The 24,277-nt window shown below is 41.4% G+C and overlaps 13 protein-coding genes across 13 annotated transcripts; 11 read left to right on the forward strand and 2 right to left on the reverse strand.

The window, feature by feature from the left end:
* Positions 1-318: 318 nt before the first annotated feature.
* On the forward strand, positions 319-768 carry EAE97_012000 (uncharacterized protein; the record flags this gene model as incomplete). Its single annotated transcript, XM_038882514.1, has 1 exon — positions 319-768. One exon carries the CDS (start codon positions 319-321, stop codon positions 766-768), a length of 450 nt encoding a protein of 149 aa, XP_038726685.1.
* Positions 769-1,290: 522 nt separating this feature from the next.
* EAE97_012001 (uncharacterized protein) lies at positions 1,291-1,770 on the forward strand (the record flags this gene model as incomplete). The annotated part of the gene is made up of 1 exon (XM_038882515.1): positions 1,291-1,770. The coding sequence occupies one exon, from the start codon at positions 1,291-1,293 to the stop codon at positions 1,768-1,770; it is 480 nt and encodes a 159-aa protein (XP_038726686.1).
* Positions 1,771-2,322: 552 nt separating this feature from the next.
* EAE97_012002 (uncharacterized protein) lies at positions 2,323-2,880 on the forward strand (the record flags this gene model as incomplete). Its single annotated transcript, XM_038882516.1, has 1 exon — positions 2,323-2,880. The coding sequence occupies one exon, from the start codon at positions 2,323-2,325 to the stop codon at positions 2,878-2,880; it is 558 nt and encodes a 185-aa protein (XP_038726687.1).
* A 498-nt stretch (positions 2,881-3,378) lies between these two features.
* Positions 3,379-3,807, forward strand: EAE97_012003 (uncharacterized protein; the record flags this gene model as incomplete). Its single annotated transcript, XM_038882517.1, has 1 exon — positions 3,379-3,807. The coding sequence occupies one exon, from the start codon at positions 3,379-3,381 to the stop codon at positions 3,805-3,807; it is 429 nt and encodes a 142-aa protein (XP_038726688.1).
* A 1,206-nt stretch (positions 3,808-5,013) lies between these two features.
* On the forward strand, positions 5,014-6,377 carry EAE97_012004 (uncharacterized protein; the record flags this gene model as incomplete). The annotated part of the gene is made up of 4 exons (XM_038882518.1): positions 5,014-5,366; positions 5,415-5,474; positions 5,538-6,302; positions 6,359-6,377. 4 exons carry the CDS (start codon positions 5,014-5,016, stop codon positions 6,375-6,377), a joined length of 1,197 nt encoding a protein of 398 aa, XP_038726689.1.
* Positions 6,378-6,945: 568 nt separating this feature from the next.
* On the forward strand, positions 6,946-7,926 carry EAE97_012005 (uncharacterized protein; the record flags this gene model as incomplete). The annotated part of the gene is made up of 2 exons (XM_038882519.1): positions 6,946-7,257; positions 7,318-7,926. 2 exons carry the CDS (start codon positions 6,946-6,948, stop codon positions 7,924-7,926), a joined length of 921 nt encoding a protein of 306 aa, XP_038726690.1.
* A 1,484-nt stretch (positions 7,927-9,410) lies between these two features.
* On the forward strand, positions 9,411-9,979 carry EAE97_012006 (uncharacterized protein; the record flags this gene model as incomplete). Its single annotated transcript, XM_038882520.1, has 2 exons — positions 9,411-9,771; positions 9,819-9,979. The coding sequence occupies 2 exons, from the start codon at positions 9,411-9,413 to the stop codon at positions 9,977-9,979; spliced, it is 522 nt and encodes a 173-aa protein (XP_038726691.1).
* A 515-nt stretch (positions 9,980-10,494) lies between these two features.
* Positions 10,495-11,049, forward strand: EAE97_012007 (uncharacterized protein; the record flags this gene model as incomplete). Its single annotated transcript, XM_038882521.1, has 2 exons — positions 10,495-10,774; positions 10,856-11,049. 2 exons carry the CDS (start codon positions 10,495-10,497, stop codon positions 11,047-11,049), a joined length of 474 nt encoding a protein of 157 aa, XP_038726692.1.
* A 292-nt stretch (positions 11,050-11,341) lies between these two features.
* On the reverse strand, positions 11,342-11,839 carry EAE97_012008 (uncharacterized protein; the record flags this gene model as incomplete). The annotated part of the gene is made up of 4 exons (XM_038882522.1): positions 11,342-11,369; positions 11,424-11,520; positions 11,543-11,665; positions 11,773-11,839. The coding sequence occupies 4 exons, from the start codon at positions 11,837-11,839 to the stop codon at positions 11,342-11,344; spliced, it is 315 nt and encodes a 104-aa protein (XP_038726693.1).
* A 1,239-nt stretch (positions 11,840-13,078) lies between these two features.
* EAE97_012009 (uncharacterized protein) lies at positions 13,079-15,611 on the forward strand (the record flags this gene model as incomplete). The annotated part of the gene is made up of 4 exons (XM_038882523.1): positions 13,079-13,558; positions 13,608-14,026; positions 14,059-14,140; positions 14,190-15,611. 4 exons carry the CDS (start codon positions 13,079-13,081, stop codon positions 15,609-15,611), a joined length of 2,403 nt encoding a protein of 800 aa, XP_038726694.1.
* Positions 15,612-18,111: 2,500 nt separating this feature from the next.
* Positions 18,112-18,509, forward strand: EAE97_012010 (uncharacterized protein; the record flags this gene model as incomplete). Its single annotated transcript, XM_038882524.1, has 2 exons — positions 18,112-18,222; positions 18,300-18,509. The coding sequence occupies 2 exons, from the start codon at positions 18,112-18,114 to the stop codon at positions 18,507-18,509; spliced, it is 321 nt and encodes a 106-aa protein (XP_038726695.1).
* Positions 18,510-19,438: 929 nt separating this feature from the next.
* On the reverse strand, positions 19,439-20,527 carry EAE97_012011 (uncharacterized protein; the record flags this gene model as incomplete). Its single annotated transcript, XM_038882525.1, has 1 exon — positions 19,439-20,527. The coding sequence occupies one exon, from the start codon at positions 20,525-20,527 to the stop codon at positions 19,439-19,441; it is 1,089 nt and encodes a 362-aa protein (XP_038726696.1).
* Positions 20,528-21,365: 838 nt separating this feature from the next.
* Positions 21,366-23,017, forward strand: EAE97_012012 (uncharacterized protein). Its single transcript, XM_038882526.1, has 4 exons — positions 21,366-21,568; positions 21,812-22,003; positions 22,410-22,559; positions 22,660-23,017. The coding sequence occupies exons 1-4, from the start codon at positions 21,490-21,492 to the stop codon at positions 22,746-22,748; spliced, it is 510 nt and encodes a 169-aa protein (XP_038726697.1). The 5' UTR covers positions 21,366-21,489; the 3' UTR covers positions 22,749-23,017.
* The last annotated feature ends 1,260 nt before the right edge of the window (positions 23,018-24,277 follow it).

Consider the following 24,277-nt stretch of genomic DNA (forward strand, 5'->3'; position numbering starts at 1 on the left):
ACTATACTACCAGTGACTCATCATAAGTATCATGCAATGAAACTTACACTCAAAGACCCTTGCCAATGATCGTTCGGTTAGAAAAATGCATCGATAACAAAAAGGGTTTCGATTCCCCAGCTTGGCCATTTCAAAACGCAGAACAAACACAAAACATCTCATACATTTCAACATCTTGAATAACATCACAACCAACTTTCGAAACATCTTCAAAGAAACAAGGCTTGGTAAGTAAAGCCTGTTAAACGATAAAGTGTGGTTACTGAAGACGTACACAGACCCAAGAATCAATAAAAGTCCACATCAAATAACAAAATCATGCGTTTCCTCGCGACTGCACTTCTTACCGTCTCCCTTCTCACCTCTCTAGTAGCAAGCGGAACCCTTCAACAGCTTGAGCCACGAGCTAAAGCTGCTGACTGCACGGCTCCAGTGAACTGCTGGAGCTTATACATGCGCTGGGATATGGACCCTAAAGCCGATCGGAAAGATTTTGCGTTGGTTCTTCCGAGAAAGCCCAAAGACCTCGAAATTGTCGACAAGGACTGCAATATTGTCAAGACTTCTATAGAACAATCCGATCCCAAAGGACCAATTACCGTTAAGATGGAGGGAAAAAATCCCGGCGATTTGATCATCACTCACGCTACTGGCTATGGTAAGCCCATTTTTACATATAATAATGGTGACTATGGTGGAGATGATTGCGGGTGGAATACGGGACTCGATTGGGCTTCATACAACTGTCTATTTCTCTTCGACGACTGACCGATCGTAAAATGGAGTTTCCTTGGTGTTCCAACCTTTCCGGGAGATACTGAGAGAGCTGGACATGGCCGGGAGTAATATGGAATTGTTGTAGATATGCTGGGCATTTTATCTGCTGGACAGATAGAATAACAAATACGTGACTTTTAAAAACATCAAATATCTCGATTCACAGATAGTGACTGTCTCCCATGTAGTGACTGTTCATTGCTCAAATGGAGCGATTTAGATGGATGAGCATGAATGAAAAATGACTCCCATCTATAAACAGTCGAGTCATTTAGTGGATCATGACTGTGGTGAGGTTTCAATGACAGTCATATTGATGACTCGAGCCCGTTAATACACTATGCATGACACTTAGCTTGACCATTTCGATATAGGGCTGAGCTCACCATCCTCGAGACCTTTCTTCGAAAAACATCAATATTATTGTACGACAAAACTTTTCAACAGATCACGGAAATTTATGTGTCGTAGCGTATGAGATCACAACACAAATACACCCAGATTCACATCATCATGCATTTCCCCATCATCAAACTTTTCGCCATCTTCTCCTTCTTTTGCCAAGCCAAGGGCGTACGACCTCCAGATATAAGTCCCCTCTGCAACAGTAACGGGTGTACCTGCAGCCTAGCAATGATGTGGCAAAACACCTCTAAAGGACTCCCATATCCTCCGGCCCGCACCAGGGTATTCAACAAAAATTGCACCTTCATTTCAAAACCCAACATCACACAACACAACATGGGTAAATATCCCATCAATCTCACATCACCAAAGCTACTTTCCAATTTCTCGATATACGGAGAGGATGCAAACAAGCACTCGGAGTTTACATATGGAGCGAATACTGAGGGTGGTGAGCATTGCGGTTTTCAAACTATGAAATACGACGGAGTTTATTACAATGTATATAGTTGTACCTTTGCGTGCGAGGGACCAAAAGCGAAATGGTGGGTGGCTCCATCTGGTGCAAACCGCACTGAGTTTACATGATTGGAGTGACAGCAGGAGGAAACATTAGGTATATGTGAATAGTTTGGTGATGGATGCGGTGGACGTATCAGAGATTAGAATTGCTTGGAAACACAAGAATTGCAAATATAGCAATGAATTGTAATCTAACAATATGTTTTTCCCGTCGAGTATGAAAATTAAAGCTACGAAGTCGAAGTCTATGAGTGAAATCATACTAAAGCAAAAACAATTTTGAAATTACTCAAGACGACTCATAGAATTATACACGAACAGTCATAAACGCCTCCTATGACTGGTAGTCACTGACATGACTCAAGCTTCTTGCAATACTTGTGTGCACGATTCACTTCAATCAAATGAATCACTACTAAGGATAATCACCAGAAATTGACAATATCATTGCATCACCTCATCATAAATATCTTGGATATTTCCTTCCATGAACCGCTTTGCAAAGCAATCTTTTCAAAACTCAAAAATAAACTGAAATCGCACGACAAAACTTTCACAAGCAAATCCATACCATACTCTCCGACACTGATTATCAATAAAAAGTTGAAACCAACAAATATGAAGTACCTCGCTGCCGCATTTATCGTAGCCATTTCAGCATTGGTCTCTTATGCCGACCCACTTCCTGATCTTCTGAGAATAGTCGGTTCTCACCCCGGTTACAAGCCAGCACCAACAAGTACACCGATACCACAACTCTGCGCCCAAAAACAACTAGCTTTCGGTGACAAGACCTGCACTTACGTCTATCAATTTAGCAGTGACGATAACGGTGACAATGCTAGTGCCAGATCCTTCATCATCGACACCAACTGTGTTATACTACAAACGGGCGATGCTCCAATCCAAGCGTCCACTTCAACTTGGAGTTATCAGTTTAGAACATGCAATATTGTCAAACTGAACGAAGTCATTAAGCAAAAGTGGGAACCTACGAATACAGAGTATCTCATGCCTCTCTATCAGAGTGATGGGCAGATGTCAAGAGACGGTCAACGTGGTCCATCAGAGAACGGCCATGGCGATAAGAGAGAGGCATGTACCTTGAAATATAACGATCTCCCCGATAAGGGAGCACGGTACGCATGGATTTGTCCATTTGAATGCCCCTGTTGAAGCTGAACGGGGATGGATTAAGGGTAGATCGCTTGAAGTTATTGGGAGAACATGTTTGTAAGATCTAGGGCTTGTGCAAAGCATGCAAGAGATATAATTGAAATTCAAATCGTTGCTTTAAAACTTTGTGCCATCCGTGCTAGCTTACCTGGATTCTTGAAAATAGAATACACAAAGAATTTTTTTGGGTAGGATTGAGCATACTTGATTGTTCTACCTTGTAGTTTTCATTTCTTTGATCTGTGTGACAGCCCTTGGGGCATTCCTGATTTCCTTTTGTAATGACTGGGCTAGAAATAGTTGTCGAGATTTATTCATCCACCACTTTCTTTATGAAGGAAGTCTTTGTGTAGTAAGAACAACGGTAAAGAGTTTTCATATAAGAATCAGCATGGTCCGCGTGTATAAGTTTGGATTTCTTTCTTCATACAAAACAAAAGAACAACTCTCAAACAATCAAATAAAAAACGAAAGAAGAAAATCAATCAAACAATAGCTATGAAGCTTTCAACATACCTCCCGATCTTGGCTGGAACACTTGCCGTCGCCCTTCCAATAGAAGCTCTCACGAAGCGCGACAACAAATTTTGTGTTACTCAAGGCCCAGGTACATGTACCTTCGGGTGGCAAGAATATACCAATTTCAATGGAGATTTCTCCTCCGAGGCCAGAATTTACGATCACAAATGCATTCAAAAGGGAGGTCTTATAAGCCCTAATATTGACCAATTTGTGACAGTCACATCAGCCAACCCTCCCATGACCGTTTCGATAAACGGATGGGCTCAGCCTCCACAACTAGTTACTCAAGCAATCCCAAAGTTCAATTTCAAAGGTAAGACCTGGGGTGGAAAAGACGGATGTGCCTGCGGGACAGGAGAAGGACCCAATTTCTGGGGATGTAGATGTGCGTTCGATTGCCCTTAGATTAGCATTGGGTGAAGAAATATATTACATGCAGATGTCACTTGGCTATCTGATATGAAAAAAGTAGAGGAAATATAATTAGAACAAATCTGTTTCGTAAACAAAATAAAACAAAATGAGAATTCTCATCTGTCACAGAAACACTCGTATCACGTGTAAGACATGTAAGCTACTATGATCACAAACTCGTAGTATCAGTCAAGGCAGTCAAATCGTCAGAACTCGGCTATCACATGATAGATATATCGGCAGTGTAACTACCTACCAATTGAAGTTGCCCACCAGTGGCCTGCTGGTACTGCTGACGTAAGTGAGTCTGCCCAATCACAGCCCTTTGATCTCGTGATTTTATCCTCGATTTCTTTTTGTTGCACATCTGAAAAATAATCTTTAGATTTCCCAAAAACCAAAAGGGTTAAAGTCACGTGAAACAAAGACGCGTGCATTGCTACACTAATTTGCTGCACGTACCGACGCGAATTGCATTCTTCACCAGCCACCACTTCATTGAAGCCCAAGACTTTGTTTGGCGCTCAAGTTTTTTCTTGCAGGTAATTCACGTCAGGTATTTCTCATGTCGCCCAACGTATGTTGCTTTCGTGGGGCGGAGTTCATTGGGCACGCTGATAATGTTCTCGTACATACGCGTGAAGATCTCCACAGAGGAAAAGCTAGATGCTATGATGTATTGTGGGGACCGAAAATGTTGTATATCTGTATAGAAGTGTACTTCACGTATTTAGCAGAGATTGTTAAGATACAGCATCCTCATTTGTACGTCGATGGTCGGTTGAGAATAATTGATAGGCTACCAATCATTGTGGAAGATGTTTTCACTTGGCGAAATTATGTACCTGCTTCGAAAGGCAAGTGCCTCTTCACACCCTCTTTCCTTCTTAGGTCATTAAAATATGCAGTGCATAATTATTGAGTGTGCTCCTACACATTACCGTCCATTGATAAACTCCAAGACTCCTGATATTGAGCAGAGGGAAGAGAGAGCTTTTGTCCCCGCACGCTTGAAACCTCTAAATCTTGCGAGCAACCTAAAGGCGCCTCAATAATACCGGTGGGGATCTGTCACTTCATCCATTTTGCAGATGGACCTTTGGATGATAAAATGCTGCTGGCATCTCCGTTTGAGAGCTGGATACGAGAACTGTATGCACTGACATTTCTATTTGCCTCATTTATCAAAAATCCAAGATGAGATCTACGCTCTTGATCTTGGGCTTACTTGCAAAATTTGCGGTGGCCTACGATTGCTCCGTTACTGCTATCGCGGCACTTTTGCCAGTAAAATCCATTGTTTTCTATGCCACCCATTATGATGCCGGTGCAACATTCACTCCTCCACCTGAGTATAACGCAGGTGGTGGTTTGCCAGGCGGTGGTTTGCCAGGCGGTGGGCCAGGCGGTCCACCAGGTGCTCCTCCGGGTGGAGGAGGGTCGATTATTCCCCAAGCTGGTTGTATCGTACAAGGCAATGTTTCTCTCTCCGCAACTTCACAATACAGTTTCGGATTGGCCCTGCCCGATAACTGGAACGGCAGATTCTTGTAAGTCACTTCAACATCCTCCAAGATTATTTGACTGACAATTATTAGGACAGTCGAGAATGGAGGGTTCTCTGGCAGCGTTAGCTGGGGTTCAGTTGTAAGCTTCTTGTGTATATGCACCATTTGAAAATGCTTAACACAACTAGATTGATGAACCAACATCTCCTATAGCTATTATCGAGGATGTTCTGCTGGTGGTAAGCAAGGTCTGAAAGAAGTGGAGATGTTCCCAAATGACTTCGATGGAGTTGTTGCAGGCGCTCCAGCATGGTGGACTACTCATTTACAGCTTTGGAATATGATTGTGGGAATCTGGAATCAGCCTGCAAATTCTTCCCACTATATTCCACCATCAATGTCCACTTACCTTGCGGATGAAGTCATCAGGGAATGTAACGCTCAAGATAGTGTTACTGATGGAATTGTGATGGATCCTATCGCATGCAAGTTCAACGCAACAAAAAATTTGTGCCGTGCAGGTGCTACAGATCCGACGACTTGTCTCAACAGCGATCAAATAGCTACATTCAATAAACTTCATAGTGACTGGGTCGAAGCTGGACAGTTCATATTCCCCTCCTTCACATTAGGCAGTGAATGGGGCTGGAATGGACTTGTTTCTTTCCCAAGTCCACTAGGCACAACATATGTGCAGTACATGCTTGGTCTGGGACCAGATTGGACTTGGGAGGATTGGAATCCAGCGATCATTCTTCTTTCGGATTTACTAAACCCTGGTCACGCAACAGCCGACAATTTCAACCTTGCACCTTTTTACAAGAAAGGTGGAAAGCTACTTCATTACCACGGGCTATCAGATGCTTCCATTGCTAATGGCTCAAGTATCTATTTCTACAATCAAGTTGCCAAAGCTCTGAAACCTCAGGGCATTAAGCTAGATGATTTGTACAAATTCTATTTGATCCCAGGAATAGGGTAAGCTTGTTTTCTGATTTACCCTACGACCTTGTACTCTACTTACGAATTTATAGTCACTGCGCAATGACCTAACCCTAAAATGAATGCTCCGTGGGTTATTGGTGGCGATGGACAAGCTGGTGGTCTTACTAGAACATCTCACGGTGTCCCTGGCTTTCAAGACGCTAAACACGATGTCTTGCTCGCTGTAATGGCATGGGCAGAAAATGGTACCGTGCCGACTGACATCATCGCCACAAAATACGCGAATGATACAAATCCTGATGGCGATGTATTGCGACAGAGGCCTCTATGTGCTTATCCAAGTAAGGCTGTATATAATGGCACAGGTGATGTGAATGTGCCAGAAAACTGGAGTTGTAAGGCTGCATGACCTAGTGGATAGTACTTTCCTTGAGATGATTGACTTTGGGTATTTTTTCTTTTACTGTGCTTTCCAAACTTGTCCATCGCAAGTTCGCAACTCGTGTACCGATGCGGAAAGAAATACTGACGATAATCGTTTCTTCACCCGATTTTTGGTCTTACCCATTGTTTTTGTTTTCTTTCATTTGGAGTATTCTTATGCATAATTCAAATACAGACTTATCATACATTTCACATCAATCTATTCTTAGTTCTATAGTCAAACATTGCTACCATGCCTTATTGTCCGCTAAACGTTTCGGAACTCCCACTCAAAACTTTAGAGCCATCGCCTCGTGTTGTTGACGTCGAGAAGTATATGGAAAATCGACCAGACGTATATTTAGCTCGAAAGACTATGGCGCCACTCGATGCGGTGGTTACTTTTCTTTGGTTAAAAGACCCTCGATATTTGCAACAATTCCTCAATCGCCGATGCCCATCGTTCATATGCCAAATTAAGAGGAAAGATCCCGATGACGGGAGACCCGCGTGGGAAATAACGATCATGCGAAAAAAGATGTCGGAGTCCTTGCACACAATAGAGGTAAGTCAGACGAAGCAACTTCATCGAGACATTATTTATTTTAATAATTTGTGTGTCTAGTTAAAACTCTTCATATCCGCCAGGGCCGAGAATGAAAAGTCGATAAACATCAAGCTATACTACATCACAGACGGACACATCCTACGATTCGAATATCACGATCAGAACTCATCCGATATATGGAAAGCTCCCGTCATGTATGCTACTAAGAAGACCTCCGCAGCTACTCTAGCAAACCTGAGCCAATTGGAAAAAGCGCTGTCAATTTTCTCGATGTTTCTTATAGAAATAGAGTGTAACGCGTTAGTCGGCCCCAAAATAGGTCCAGAAGATAAAGTCACGAAGTACTATTTTGTTTTCGATGGGAAGTGGAAGAAACCCGAGGACTTGATCATTTGTCCACGATTACGTAGTAGATACCTTCCCCTGATAGAGTATTATGAATTGGAATACAAGAGAAGTATAGAGATGACGAAGAAATGTCTTAGAATCTTCGATATACGAATGCTACCTCTATGGCGTCGTTGTATTTGTCAAGCGCCGGCTACTAAAGTTGCCATAGATTTGATGGAGACCGACAATACGAAACTGAAGATGAAAAACTTCCGCGAGGGTCAGAGTATTTGGAGGTTATTGCCGGGACAAGATTTGGGGGATTTGTCGTTGTGATTGCTTGTCTGCTTTTGATTGCGAATAAATGGGGGGCAGGACGTGCTGTCGGGCCCGCCATTTGTCTCCATTGTGCATGATTTTCTATACTCTTCTGGATACAGACTCCATAAACTTGGCATGTCCAATTTTTGAGTTACGATCAGTCCTTCGAGATATCGTCAGCGGGATGAATAATAGTATTTCTGTTTATGCTCCTCTCCAAATTGGTGAGGTTTTATTACATACAAAAAAGAGCAGATACAGCAAATAAAGTTGGGACGATTATTGGGACTCGTGAATGTTGTTTAAATAAGTGTTTGGCATTTCAGTGCTCTTCAATCATCACACCAGCTCTACCCTTCCACCGCGGCATAAGCACCATCTCCTCTACCAAACGTTACCCTGAGATGCCTGATCAGTACTTTCAGGTGCTCATGAGCACAAAATTTTATCAACATATGTTAGCACATCTAAATATATCGTAAATAGCCCAGAAGGCCTGAACTCACGCCTCTGTAATCATTGACACTCTCAACCCGCTATTTCATTCTCATGATCGGCAACATTCAATCATTGTGAAGTCATAATCTTTCGAAAACAATCCACTCGAATCTTTTGATCTTGAGAATAAGACTCCCAAGTTACATATAAAGTGTGTAGATGAAAATCGGAAGTTTACTAGGTCGGAATAGAAGTGATCCAGCCATGAAGAGGGAACGCAATTCGGTATGTATTTACCAAGAACTAGTCACTAGTTGTGGTCTGATTTAAAGCAAGTGATATCTTGATTCGGGATGTATTGGTTTCCGGGGAGTCAGCCCATTAGTGGGAATGATCTCGAGCAACTGGAGGACGTCTTTCGACTTGAAGTGAAATGGGGTAGTTAGGTTGAAGTTTGTCTATACTGCATCCGTTCTGAGTCTTTTCTTTATCTATCTCTAATCCAAACACGGATCGTGCCCCAAATCTCATCATCATTTCAAATCCTATGAATATCGCTTTTTCGATGCCTGTAACGGAATTGAATACTAAACCATTATTCTTCGTACCTAACTTGAGCATTGAGTTGTCTTTATTGGAGATACTCTTGAAAAGCCAACTCCAAGGTGTCAGAAAAGTTGAGCACCCGAACGATGATTCTTCCTTTTCCAAGTGAGTATTTCACAACTAGTTCTACCAGCCATGCGTCAGCTCTCTGCACTTCCTCAAGGATCATCAGTGAACATCCAGACAACCTCGGATTCAAGGCCCCTGTGTCAACATGCGAGTGAGATGTTTGGAGTCATGTTTTCGAATCATTGCTAGATCATGATTGCATCCGAGTTTTGCGTCAAAATGGTCACAGCTATTGTTTCGGGAACACTCATATGGTAATGCCGACAATTTTAAGACATTCATGGATGCTGGGAAAGTTTTACTCAAGCGTTTGGAAGTCAACAGACCTTCACTTGACCATCTCCCTTCCTGTCAACATCAAACTTTACTGTCAATCTTAACAGAACATGTCATCAAAACCAAATCAACGAAGAAAAAAACCAGTCTTGAAACATTCACTTCTTAATCGTGAGAAAAAGATTGACGATCGATATGAGCCTATACAAACCAAAGGGTTCCAAGATGTTGACGCTTACAACGCTTTCGCAGAACGTCGATATCAACAGTACAAAAGAACAGGTGGAAATGCAAGCAGGGGAGAGTTTGAACGCAGTAGAAAACAAAGCTCTCTTTCTAAACCACCAGTTCCTCTATTTGCGCAATCTCGCCCTCATGAGCCAAAGATAAATAAGCAAGCTTCAACTCATGGGTCATCGATGAATTCGCCAGCCCGAGCACGGATCTCACAGAAGACTTTTATCACACGCAGTATGTACCTCCTATTTCTCTCATTTGTTCGTACTGATATCAACTAGTAGCCCCCCGTCCCGCTTTTACTCAGCCCGGATCATCCCACTCTGGTTCCCAAGAAAATACCTGGGGAAAAGCGGAGAATGACTTGTTGATTTCGCAAATTGGTTCGTGGGATGACAATGGAGAGCCCTGGAAACTTTCAGAGGAAGAAGATTATAACTAAATTGAAGGCGCTGAAAGATTAGATGGTCATGATAAATGGCAAAGAGAGAAAGAGAAAAACGGCTCGAGTGTCAAACCGAGCACGAGAGATGTAGAATGGAGTTACCCCTCAAAAGGATAGGAAGAGACTAGGAATGGAAGATAATCAAAAGCTCTTAAATGAGAGGAAGCTCAGCCAAATGAAGGAAATGAGGGTATGGCTTCCAGGCTACAGTAAGCGCGTCTATTTACTCAGTCTTTGGTCGATACACGGTGGGCTTGGTAGATTCCACAACTAGTCAAATAAAACGTGTGACTTTATAAGATAATGTGTCATCATATGGATAATCGTGAATGCCATATCTACAAATAATACTCATATGATAATACCAAGAATTCTAATCCAGTCATAGATGCTGGGAAAGTTTTACTTAAGCATTCCGAATCCCCCAGCTCTTGCATTTTATTCTTCTTCCTTTTATTATCAACATCCACAAATCAATACCACAACTCTCTTTTCAAGAACATCAAAACAATATGCCAAACCAAGATAGCCAAAGCAATAATAACGCCGCAGATGGCGAACAGTTACCTCCCATTCGTCTTGCAGGTGAATCGATGGAACAATCCTTTGACAGAGTTGCAAGGGAAGCTCAGAGATCGAGGGTAGCTCCTGATAGCCTTCTTGCACATTCAATACCTCGCGTATGGGGAAATTCAGCGGAGCGCGTGCATATGCACGGTAATCCTCAAGCAAATAATAACGCAAGTTGCTATGTAGTTACCGCAAATCCACAATATAGAAGTGGAACAAGTAGTATTTCACTCACATTTCTCTCATGGAACATTACTGATATCCAGCTAGGTAGTGGTCAACATTCCTCTCCCGCTCGATAAGCATCTCATGGCTCTGGCGTGGTGACATCCAATGGTAATGCATCACGCCAGTCAAACCCAGGAGCTCAACGTGATGATTGCGGTTGGGGTACCGCCAGTCCGCATGCTCAGAATACGCGAACAAGCGCATGGAATGGTCGCGATCAATCAGGTGGAGCAAATTTCCACAGTGAACGTAGGGGCGACTATCAATAAGGCGAGAGATGGGACGGGTTTTGACGGATATGGAGATTGAGATGGAGGTAAGGAATTGAAGGGCTAAAAATAACGATATGTGATCGTATCTGAGGGATGAGTAATTGGGTCTGGGCACATATTCACCTGTTGATATGTGATGGATTTAGTAGATTCGACAACTAGTTGAGTTGAATGTATGGCTTTTCCAAACGATGTGTCATTGTATGAATAATCCTGAACGCCATGTCTAATAATGACTCCTAAATTGATTTGAGAAGGCCTGAATCTCTCGCTTTAATCCACCATACCGCTAAGTCTCAACGCCAGCAGCCTTCCTCCTACCCTCTTTACTTATTAGAACTCTAGCTTGATTCCCCCCCACCCTGACTTACCTCCCCTGTTTAGCATCATCGCCAAGCTGTCTTCTCCTCAAGCGAACCCCATAGCCCCCACTAACAACACCAAAGTTCCCAGCTCCACAAAGACAACCTTCACCCACTCACCCACTCACCCTCAAAACTCCAAAATACACCAGCTGCCGCCAATCGAGAAACAATTCCGAATTTATATACTGCCCAATTGTCCCGAAAGGCAGCTATCAGTTCGTAGAGAATGATCAAGATGAGGAGAAAAGCTGTTAGTGTTAGCGAGGATTGTTTAAAAGGAATAGATGGCTGGGAGGGAAACTGCGAGTATGATATTGAAACACCCAGAAACGAGGGATAAATGAGGGAATCTTACAAATTAATCGTACAGCCTCGAGGCTGTTGATACTGAATTCCTTCATGGTGTTCGAGGGATCAATCATATCAATAACACGAGTCGCAATTGTGACAGTGGTTATGATGGTTAAGACCCATCCCGGTGGTGGAAGGTTTATTTTGAGAGACGATGGGTGAGTGACCGACAAGAAGGCACTAAGTTTTCTTGGCGGTATTATCAAAGAAAGGAGCGAAAGAAAAATGTTGTGGGTGACAGATGAGATTTATCTATTACCTCGCTGCAAAGGTGCAGAAAAAACTGTTGGATGAGATATCGGGATTGGGGATGTTAGAGTTGGTAAGTGAACACTTCTTTTAGTTGATTTGTGAGATTCCTATACAAATCATATACTTGAACTCATTTATCTTGTTATACTTTGAAATGCATAACCATTTCTTCGGGCATGTAGCCACGGATCCTACGGAAAACGTGGTGTAACTTTACTTACTTAGAATTCCAACTGATAATTATCAATTATTTGAAATTGATACCAAAAACAACACCACCAACTTCAAAATCGAAATTAGAATAAATCAAGCCACTCAAGATCCCCCATTGGCCAATTTCTCCTAGAATATAGTATCCGTAAGTTTCAAGCGAGAACATCGGAGCTGGACATGTGTGCTGAGTGGTAGGGGATGTTGATGGCATGCAGGCACAACATAATCATGATATTGACTGGCTTCGACTTTATCTTAAATCGAATAATCTGATCGGAGCAAGCATGATTCAACACTTGTCTTGAGAGTGCAAAGGAGACATTTGTTTAGTTTTCCATGGAGAGATATACAGTCTTCGGAAGCTCTAACCGCGTCAATGCTAACCACATCAAGTTAGCAATTCACCCTCACCACCTCACGGGATGTGATGATTAATCAACTCTATTTGCATTACATCCAGGAAATTTCGCATTCCTTTCCTCTGATTTGTAGAGACAGGATTGTGTATTCTAATTTCCCAATCACATATACTTGATCAGTCAATCTTCGGGGCAATCATGTATTGTTGTTTGACATAATGATTGAATTTATTGACGTTCAACACTTTCTGGAGTTAAGCTCTTCATGATGTCTATCTGCTCTTCTTTCTTTTCTTTTTCACAATTTCTTTTGTCCTGTGTCTCTCGGTTGATTTCCTTTGTTAAAAGCTTTAAGCCATTTGTTCCTTTGATAGGAAATTGTAAATACTCGATCGTCTACATGAAACACAGGATGAATATACTCAATATCCGGTCCCTTATTAACATACTGGATAGCATTTCTCGGTATCGAACTTGCTCTAAGTCATGTCAAACCGACGTGGTGGGAAATCTTCTCACTCTTCTCGTAGACCTGTAGCTTCTAATAAGGAGCCTGATACGGTACTCAAAGAAAAATATGGCCCTTACCCAGGACAAACAAACGATAGACACAGCGGATTAACGCCGATCGTGCCGCACATTACCACAGGCGGAGTTGGGAAAGTCGATGCGAGTACTTTAAGAAGAGAACAGCAACAGAAGAATGCGTTTTACAACTTTACCGCAAAGCAATTGCTTGATTTGGATGCGAATATAACATCGACAAGATCTTTGAAAGAAAGCGATTTGAACATTCCATTACTACCCTGCTTTAAAAGAGACCGGTGGAAAACAAATGGCAATCCATATACTCTTGGTCGATTAGGACCCGGGAAATGGTTTGCTCAGAACGATGTTGTGTGGGAACTATTACAACCGACTCTTCAACTTGCCTCAATGTTATTAATAAACATTCAGAGTGACTTGGTAAAGTCACTGAAACCCAATTTCGAATTATCTAATAACTAAAATATAGTATGATACTTTCTTGTGTGGCAAACGAATCCCAATCGATCCTGAAAGAATTCCTGAAAATCTACCAGAGCGCGCCACACCACAATTCGTAAAGACTCTTTTTTCTACCAAGCCGAGAGGATTAGTTCCAGATGATCCAGCTCTCCAGAAGAGCAAGAAGATGCTCTTACATGCAATGTCAAGTTTCGTTTTCTTGAAGTTCAAAGACGTTACCGAGACGTTTTCTTTCAATGGCTGTACCAAGTGTGGGTTGCAGAAAATCCCAGATAGTATACCAATTCTTCACTGTCATATCATCTTAAACCACACAAACCTCGAACCTTTACTGCGACCCAATATCACAGCTTCTGAGAAACTGGCATATCAATGGAGAGTGGCCGTCACACTCACTCATGAATGGCAAGTGACACCTCCTCTATAGTATGATCATATATTCTGATACCCCTCTTAAGTTTTCATGCAATGTTCAACATTAGCGAATTCATTCGGGCAAAAAGAGATAAATTTCTGTCAAGTTGGAACCTGGGCTCGGAGGTAAGTCACTGAGACATCTCAAGAATTCCCTCATTACTAAATAGCCAAGCCATATTATGAGAATCACTCGATTCAAGAGTGCGGCTTTTTGATGGAGCAGGTTGCTCTTGGTGGTGTTACTCGTGGGGAGCGGAATCCAAAGGGCTCTTTGTATCCTACAACCGCTCTTTTCTGGACCGAGTGGCCAACGGTATATTGGGCGAGTTATACGTCCAGTTTTACGTTAAAAACACCCGCTCTCAATCCTCGATACAATTTTTACCCGATACCAGTAACTCATTTTGAAGACGTTCACCAGATGAGTTTCTGGCTTCATACTGTCAGAGCATTTGGTACCAAGATGCTTGGCCTTAGATCCAACAAGGTGAGAATGCAGGTTACTCGACTTCCGCATTTTCCTGACGTCTATGTACTAAGTACGGATGATGCCGAAATTAAACACTTTGAGTGGAAAGCTACGCATATGACTCTAAAATCAAAGCAGGATATGAGTCCAGATGAACGAAGAGCTTGCAAAGCTGGGGATGATTTAATTAAAAGGGCAGAATTGAATGAAGTGTTTTTCATCGAAAGCTCAGAACAATCCAATCAATTAAAGGCTATTGTCGATTTTAATAGAAGTCTAAAGGATAGACTTGAAGCTATTACTTCGGGTACTCAGTCTGTTCAAGGGCAGGAAATAAAACAGCAAGATCCGGTGGAGATCATCAAGATATCCATGCAGACTCAATATGATATGCTTATGGGTGCTACAATGGCTCATCGTGCAGCTGTTAACACCTATTTTCAAATGGCAATTTTTGGAGATGTAACCATCGAGATTAAAGATCATTTATTGATGTTCAACCAAGGATTTAGAGGATTCGCCAGACAGATCGCTCACGAATACTGGACGGATGAATTATCTCGAGACTATGAAGACATAGATGAACGGCTAGAATTTGTGCGACAAATGTTATATTCGCCTGCCGACGAAAAAAGTCAAAAGTATGCATTGGAATATGAGGAATTTGGAGATATTGCAATCATTATGAACGCCTACGACCAATTCCACACTGAACCTGAGTATATGGGACAGGTGATTTCTCAAGGAGTGGAAGTCTTAGAAACTCGATGGAGAAGTTCCCGATATGCCAGGACTTGCGCAAATATTATAAAGTTGGCTAAAAGTATAGTAACTGAAGAGACTGAAGACGCATTTGATACGATTAACAAGATCGAAGCTAAGATACAAACACTGATATTTTTGTTGAATGGGGAAGAGAATAAGCGTTGCGATTCGTGGACATCGACACTGGATGATATGATTAAGAAGATGAGAAAGATCTCATCAGACTTGTTTGATAAGATTATGGCCACGGAGGATATTTATATGGATAAATATGATCCTATGGATGTGGATGATGTATCAATGGTTAATGATATGGACGATACTGATGAGATGGATCTCGTTCCCGGTCAGCCCGCTTGATAATATATCATCTACAGTTTCTGTAGATGAGACGCTTTCTAGACTCCAAATATCTCACAAAATATTCGGCAGCTTGATTTCCAGAGAGATGAAAATTAGCTGTGATATCTCAGGATACAAATTTATATCATGCTCAAGGTGCACTCTTAGTAACTCAGATATGAATCAAAGTAGATCGCTACCTCAATCATGTGACGCTAGTTGAGCGCCGATAAATGAACGTCTCCATGATTTTTAGACGACGTTTCAGTAGATTTATTATTAAAATTCTTAAAATCCATAACTATCTCCGAATTCTAACTTGACTTGACTAAAATAGTGACCACTCTTTTGTATTCCTTTGATTCGATAGTAATCAGAATGATGAATCTCGAAGTCGAAACTTGCGTTCTTTCTCCTTCATCATTTTCCAAATGGTTCACAATCTCTGAATCATATGTTCTTCATGGCCTCCGTGACAAGATTTCCAGATGCAGCACTCAACACCAAGGAACATCAGTGTGTTTGCTCAACCCATGGTTCAACCACAAGTTACTCCTGGACGAACCATACGACAATCGAATTAAAACTCAGTATACTTCACAAATTATTACAACTACCTGCAAAAAATCCCAAATCATCATATAACCATATCACTCTAAAAAGTTCACTTTAACGAACATCTAAGATTGATTACATATGACACTTTGACACTTTACCGACCCATCTCGGTAATTTTGCCAAATTGGCTTGGCTTAGAGTGAGCGAGTGGTTTGTGTATTAGTCTTGAAGCTGCGTGATGGTATGGATGCTTGTTTACATGTCTTAGAGTGTGATCTGATGGGGGAGAGGAGAGCTGTTATATGGGATGTGTTGTGGATTAAGGATGGAGAATTGTCTTTTTCTGTGGGTTGCGATGATATATCTATTTATTCATCTATTCAATTATATATATTGTACGTCTATAATGGTTGAGGCATGCGTGTGGATGAGTTGGGTGGTTTAGAAAGTTGGAAATGTAAGGTTCTTGCGAGTTGCTTGTGAGCAGGATGGTACGAGGATGCATGTGCGGGTTTAGATGATTATAAAGCTAGTTAAATATGTTCTGGGAATGCTGGGATGCGGGGATGTATGTTAATATGGTGGATTGAGATAGAATAAAAGCTTCTTTTTTTAGGGGAGATGAGTTGGGGAATATGAGAAAGGGGTGCTTGGAGGGTAAGAGAGTCCATTGGGGGCGTGTGAGATTGTGAGAGCATGGAAAAGCATGGAAGGGATATTGGTAAAAAGGCCAAAATGACATGATGTTTAGAATGGTGAAGAATTCATCGTGGTGAGAGGGGATTGATTGGGAAGCTCATGATGGGGGGATTCCAGACAGGAGATTTTAAATATAAGAAGTTTCCATTGAGGAAGAAGGTACAAGGACAAGACGTGGTACTTTTTGATGGTAAAAGATACCTTCCCGACGAAAAAGTCGCAGTGACAACGAAGTTTGCAAGTTAAATTTCAAAGGAAATACAAATATATCGAGAGAAATAAATGGGAATCCTATCGTAAACAGACAACAAGTTGAATACAAATGAATCCAATCATCACACAGATTATGCCCACAAGAACTCATCCTCGCGGTATCAATATCACCATGGGATATTCTTAATCTTCATAACTAAAAAGCGGCAATCACCAAGTCGAGAAGAAACCCAGCTGAATCGATCGTTTTCCCACACATACATATCAAGATCAAGAAACCCCGATCCAGACCCTCCCCAAAGAACAAAAAAGAAAACAAATGACATCCCCAATCTCCTGATCCCTCTCATATTTCCCCATAAGTCTCAAACCCCACCATCCATCCATCCATCCATCCATCCCAAAAAAAGCAATATGATCAACTTACCCGAGCCGCTGGTACCCTTCTTTCCCATGCAAATGGTGCATGCAACACATCTCCCAAAACCAAGGATAGGATATCGAATCTCTCATATTCTAGAATCGCATCATGTGCATTCCTACACGTTGGGTTATCATATATATCCCCGAGCAAATGAATGTGAGTTGTTAAGCCGTGTCCACATTCCTGGCGTTCCTCACCTGCGCGAAAGTGAGTTTCTTCCTCGTCTGATTCGAAAAATAGCGCTCTCGGTTTTCGCCGTGGAATGTGAGAGAAATATGCTTCGGTTCTGCGTCTAGGTCTCGGTCTGGTGTTTCTGTGAGATGCGATGCCATAACATGCGAAAGTTGGATGGATGGATGGGATGGTAGAGGAGTGGAATGTGTAGGATTCTGGGCAAGGGAGAATGAACTGATGAGATGAGAAAGAAGGTAAAGAACAGAAAAGAAGATGCATACATATATATATCCCTCTTCCTTCGCATCATTTAAACAAGAAGCACATCATTCATATAAATTGGATTAATTCTCAAACAATATTATTACACACTATTCCAAAGTATCCAATTCCTCAACTCCTAAACAAACCAAACCAATATTCAAACTCCAAAAAAGGAAATCAAGAAAAATGCACTTCTCAACCCAAGCACTCTTCACCACCACCTTCCTCAGCACCCTCGTCCTCTCCATCCCCCAAGGACCACCTATGAACGGCGGCGGCGGCGGCGTCCAAGGAAATGTACTTCCCCCCTCTCCTCCCTCCCCCTTCCCCCTCTCCCTCTCCCCTTCCTTCCTACACACCACTAAACCCCCCAGTGCAACTTCTTCTGCTGCGAACGCAACCTCGGCACCGGTGGCACCCTCTGCAAAAACAACACCGCGATCCCGCATCCATATTCCGACGATTGCTCGACGATGCCGATTGGCAACAAGCCGAATGGCGATGGCAAGGCGACGCCCGTCTGCTGTGCGAATCCGAATTGCGCGGGGCAGCCGGGGTGGTGGACGCCGATTACGAATGTTTAGGTGTGGGATTGGGATGGGGATTGGGATGTGGAGGATGGGAGGGGGGGTGAGGGGGGCAGGGATTGAGTTTGAGTTTGAGATTGAGGTTTATATTTATATCGGAGATGGAAAAACGCAACGCCAGATCAAAGAAACAGCAGTAAGGTTGCCGATGTTCTTCTGAAACTCCCTCACGATATCGCATGCAATGAACTGAATACACGAAATATGGGAAGGAACTACGGATTCATCTACTCCTCCTCCGCATCTCTTAGTATGATATCATATCTCCGAGTATACGATCTGGATAAGATGAATACAGCGGTGATGTATCTCACAGGATTGCTTGATCGTTTTTACTTGATTTTATCGTTTGTTTAGTTGTCTTTTTTTCTGTTTTCGATCTGAGAGTTTCGTTGGTGTTATTTTGTCTGACTGGGAAATTTTATTCTTTTGACTTTTTGTAGCGGAATACTTAGTTAGTCGGTTGGTTAGTTTGGGAAATATAGTGTAGTAGGTATAGAGAGTAATACCATTAGTAGACTCATTCATGCTATTTAGGATTACTAGAGGTAAAGGGATGTATGATGTGATGTGATGGATGTGATGTGTGTTTTTGTAAATTACTAAATGAGGATGGCTGGGGTGGAAGTGTCAGGTATAGCATGGAATATGAAAGATGAGATATGAAGGCTTCCTTTCCTTTTGAGGGAAAGATAGATGGATATTGTTTAGGAATTATCAGCCAGAAATATATAGGGAGATTATTATGTCTCTAGACTGATCTTGTAAACATCAGTTTTGGACGAAAAATAATAAAATTTCACAAAACTCGAACCGTTTGTCTCAAAGTACTTCCTTTTGCCAACAATAAGCAAAGAACTGTAAGAGTTCCCGCAAATAAAACCATCCAAACTAGTCACAGAAGCCCACGCAATCAACTACCTCCCTCAAAGTTTCCCCTTTCTCCCATCCTCCGACAACTTCAAAATAAATTTCATATTCTCCTTTTGCACCCTCTCCCACAATCCAGTTTTCCCTCCTGACTCCTTTCTCATTTTTTCATCCTCTCTGCGGAAAAAATCCTCCGCACTTCTCATTCGTCCCGGGTGAATCTCATCCAACAACTTATAATCTCTCTCTAACACTCTATCTCTAAACTGCATCCACCAACCTGTGAAATTTCTCCTAATAGTCATCGTTGCCTTATCCTTCGGGTCCGCATTGAATCCCGCTGGCGTGTCAGCCATTGGTCCAAGTGTCTTAAAATACGTATCGAAATCAGTATCGATGTATTGCGCAGGATGACCGGTGACTTTTTCAAACGCTGTAGCCATCTCAGAATATGAGATATCGGCAATGGCAACTAGGAGATCCATACCATTACTACGCTCTGGATGATCGAATAACCACCGAACATAGGGTCCACAATCTTCCAAAGCCACGTGAGGGATTGCGCCATCTCCTAACGGAACTCTCCATGTTACAACACCATTCTCTACAGTAGGCACCATGACAGTGTTCTCCGAGATGGCCATTTCGATGTATGGACCCGTGGTAAACAATGCGGCTCCCATGCCATTAGGGTTACTTTGATTTTGCCATAAGATCCATTCACCGATTCTTCCTTTCCCATCATAATGGCCAACATGATATTTTTCCTGCCACCCACCTTTTTTCAGGCCATAGTCAAGATTTCCATAGACGAAGAACTTGATTTCCTCCTGAATAGCAATTTCATAAGAACGAATGGCCCAAAACATTTCGGTTTTTTCTCCCGTGTTGAATCCATCAATATTAACAAATGCTCCATCGCAACCTTTATAGCCGGCACGGAGAATCTCTTCATCGGCAAATGTACCTTCAAAGAGTTCTACATTTCCAAGAGCGAGAAGTTGTTGAGCTCGAGTGGATGTGGTGTCGCGGGTCAGAACTCGGACTTGATATTTCTTATCGGCAACGAGAGATTTGATGACAGGAATGCCTTGAGCACCTGTACCGCCGATGATGAAGATTTTGGAAGTTTGATGAGATGACATTGTATTTGAGGATTTAGTTATGTGAAAGGTTTGCTTGAAAGAAGAGGAGAAGAGAAGAGTGTTGATTTTTGAGTGTTGATTTTGAAACATATTCAGTGCCAGTTGTGACTTTATAGATAAATCTAGATACTAATCTAGATACTATTGCTTTGAAATATACCTAGGTAACCATTGATCTGATTGATACTTTCAATGAAGTCAGGAAATGTTTACTCAACATCTCGTCCAACGTGATTACTCATTTTGCATCTGGTTGGTTCAGTAATCATTAATTGAGCTTATTCAAGCACTGAAGGTAAGGTTAATGACGCCAAAAAAAGAATAGTAATCAAATCAAGCATTATCAGAATGATGAGATATCTACTCAGACATAGTCAACTGTGTGATCAGAGCCACAGCATCTCTCTAAAAACCCTCCGTACAATAAAAGATAGATGTCACTAAAACATTCAAAGAATTCTACGGACTCCGAGCCATGTCCATTCCCCATCTTTCACGCATGAGGCCAGAGTAGAGGAATATCAGGAGAATGGCGGGGCGGTTCTGCATATAAAATCTGTATGATAGGAATATAAATGGAATGAAATCTGTATGAAATCTGTATAGAAGAAGATGGATGTATTGACTGTGATAATTGATATTTGATTGAAATCATTCACTCATCTCTAGTGAAATGGAAGAAAAGATGTTGTTCCACTCAAATCTTGCAAATGATCAATCTCTCACCGTAATGACCCTCATTCCCACATCTAATACAATCACGTGATTATACCGTACCTCGCGTCCTCGATTCTCGAGATATTTTAAGACTCAACGAGGTCGAATATCAAATTCATAATCCTCATTCCTCCAAACTCCCAAAAGAATAACACATTGAATTCGAGACCTCTTTCAAGGGATACTACCTACCCACCAGCATACCTGCACTTCTATTCTTTGAAAAATTCTACACGGTATTCAAAATGGCATCTTCAATTGTCGACCGCAAATTGGATCTTCTCTATTTGATCTATTTCTGCTTACATATCCCGGTTTTGTTCTGTAAGTCATGCTTGTTCTTTTCTGTAAAGTAATTTTGAAGGATTGTGCCTTGGAGATATCCTTTAATCTAGTGTTTCTTTTCCATTTCTTCAATTCTGTACTACTATTGAGATATATAAGACTCTTCTCGTCATCTCCCGCTTCCGCTCTTCTATCCTCCTCTCCTCACCCCCCCTCTATCTCTCCTCCCCTCAAGTCCCTCATTCTCAAGCTTACAAACTAATCTTTCCTCTTCCCCTCTAGTAATGGATCTCCAATCTCTCTATCCCGTCTCCCTCACCCCATCATTCTTGACCGCCATCAAAAACTCCCACATCGCCAATTACAACGATTTATTCTTCGTTTCACCACCCATCTATTTTAATCTATTTGTTTGGTTGGAATGTTTGATTCATTTGCCTGTTAGTTTCTGGGCTATTGGAGGATTGTTGAGAGGTATGTTTTTTAATTTCTATTTTGGTGTGTACTTTGCATTGGGTGGGTTGCGATGGATGGGTTTGGTGGGAGGGTAGGAAAAGAGAAGGTTGGGATGCTCAAGACAAACGTTGTACTATGTAGTATGATGTCTATTTACATAAGTGTGTAACAAATGATGTCTATGCGCACTCATAGTAATCAGGTCAATTCTTCTTCTGCTGCTATTTGAAATGTTCAATGTTGGACATTCGAAAGTCTAGTTTCTTCCTCTTATCTCCTATCCTTCACATACATACCAACACATCACACTATCTTCCCTTCCTTTTCTTCCCGCTTTGTCTTTTCCATTCTCCTACGTCTCTTCCCCTCTCTTCTTCCCCGCTTCAAACCCCTCTCACAACATACACTAACCCTCTCCCTCTAGATTCTCCCCGCATCCCTCTAATCCTTCTTCCATATGCCCTCGAAACTTTCCTCACCACCCTCGTCTGCATGCACGAATACGTTTATTGGCCCATTCCACGCTATCAAAAGGTTGATTTGACCAAACTTTATGGTCCTTATATTTTGTTGTGTAAGTATTCTTCTTTTTTCTTCTCTAAATATAGCATGAGGTCCGACCCCCTTCCTCCCTTCAGGAAAGAATAATAGAATAGGAAACTAACCCTACACAGCAATTGTAATGGCCATCGATATGTTCATTCGTCTTTGGCGTATTGTTTCTGCCTTTACCGCCGCAAAGAAAGGAAAGAAGAACATTTAAACGTCTTTTCATCTCGGAGTCTTCAACCATTAATCTTGCAGCCAACCAACCTTTCAGCAATTCAATAAAAGCAACTTCATTTCCCATTTCACGAAAAAAGCGCATGATACCCCAAAGAAAAAGTTTTGAAAGCAGATTGATTATGAAGATCTCGAGTCTAGGATCAACAACCTCAACCAGGTTAAGTTGAATGAGTTTAATTCAGATCAGATTACATAGTATTCTAGAATTTTGAATATAAAAATATACACACATATACAGACGTGCATCAGATCGAACCATATGATTATAAAATATCAATCGTTATCGACAGATTTATTATGAGTTCCACGTGCATGTAAAGTTCATTTTGAGCAATCGAACCCAACCCATTCCATTCTTCCCATTATCCTTCTAAGTCTCAATCCCTATTCAACCTCCTCCCAAATGCTCAAATCGAATTCATTCCCCAGTTTCCCAGTTCCCCGTTAGTGCTATTTACCTATTCACCTCCTCCATGCAATTATTCTAATTTTCAATTTCAACCCCTCGTTTCTCTATACACATGAGCCCTTTAAAACTTTGGTTTTCCTCCCTTCTTAATCCCTTTCTTCTCCCTTCTCCCTTCTGATCTTCAATTACATCTCTACACCACCTCTCCACACAGTCCTCCCCTCCACCAAACCTCCAAACATCTCACTCCAAAATCCATACAATTATACAATTACACATTCACAAAATAACATATCCAACCACCTGTGTAAAAAATTCCCAATATCAAAAATCCCAATATCACCCGTCAATTCACCCAATTCACCCAACCAATCATTAATCCATTCATTCATACATCTTCACCTCAGACACTCGAAATCCCCAAATACTCTAAATATCGGCAAGCCCGTTTCGTCGACCTTCTTTTATTATAGGAAGCTCTTATTTTAGTGTTGTACTCTCTTTCTATTTCTACTTCTAGTCGAGTAGTATCAAAACGGAACTAAAATATGTCTAGGATGTAAAATATATAGCAAAGAATACTATTACTCGTACTTTTGGCCCTGGATTTCTTTTATAACTTTCCTTTTTTGAATTATATTACTATTTCCTTATTTTCTACCTCTTTTCTAGCCTATTAATACTGACATTAACATTGATAATCATAAATTTCGAATTTCAAGATCAATTTTAAATACCAAGTATTAGGATCGATCGTTGATTTGATTTTATGTAATTTATTCCATTCTCATATAATATATTCTTAATTCTTATTATATTATACTGCTTTAGATATTGATTAGTTGATTGGTTAATAGGATATAAGATGTAAGATGTACAATGTGAATATATAGTCTTGCTTTCTTCTTCTCCTTTTTTCTCCTCTATACTTCATTTCTCATACTCCATCTCTCATCCTCATCAACTTCACTATCTCTCACCCATCACTTACCACCTACCACCTACCACTTACCATCTATCATCTATCATACTCACATCCATATCACACTCATATTCCATCCCACCCGCTATCCAGATCATATTCTACTCATACCTAC

The sequence above is a fragment of the Botrytis byssoidea genome (assembly GCF_014898295.1).
Source record: "Botrytis byssoidea strain MUCL 94 chromosome Unknown BBYS_045, whole genome shotgun sequence".
Classification (NCBI taxonomy): domain Eukaryota; kingdom Fungi; phylum Ascomycota; class Leotiomycetes; order Helotiales; family Sclerotiniaceae; genus Botrytis; species Botrytis byssoidea.

Bases quoted from the DNA above. Each gene is read 5' to 3' on its own strand.
- EAE97_012012 (XM_038882526.1), top strand. From the start codon at position 21,490: ATGGCATCTTCAATTGTCGACCGCAAATTGGATCTTCTCTATTTGATC. The intron at 21,569-21,811 runs GTAAGTCATGCT...CTTCCCCTCTAG, and splicing joins ACATATCCCGGTTTTGTTCT to TAATGGATCTCCAATCTCTC. The intron at 22,560-22,659 runs GTAAGTATTCTT...AACCCTACACAG, and splicing joins TGGTCCTTATATTTTGTTGT to CAATTGTAATGGCCATCGAT.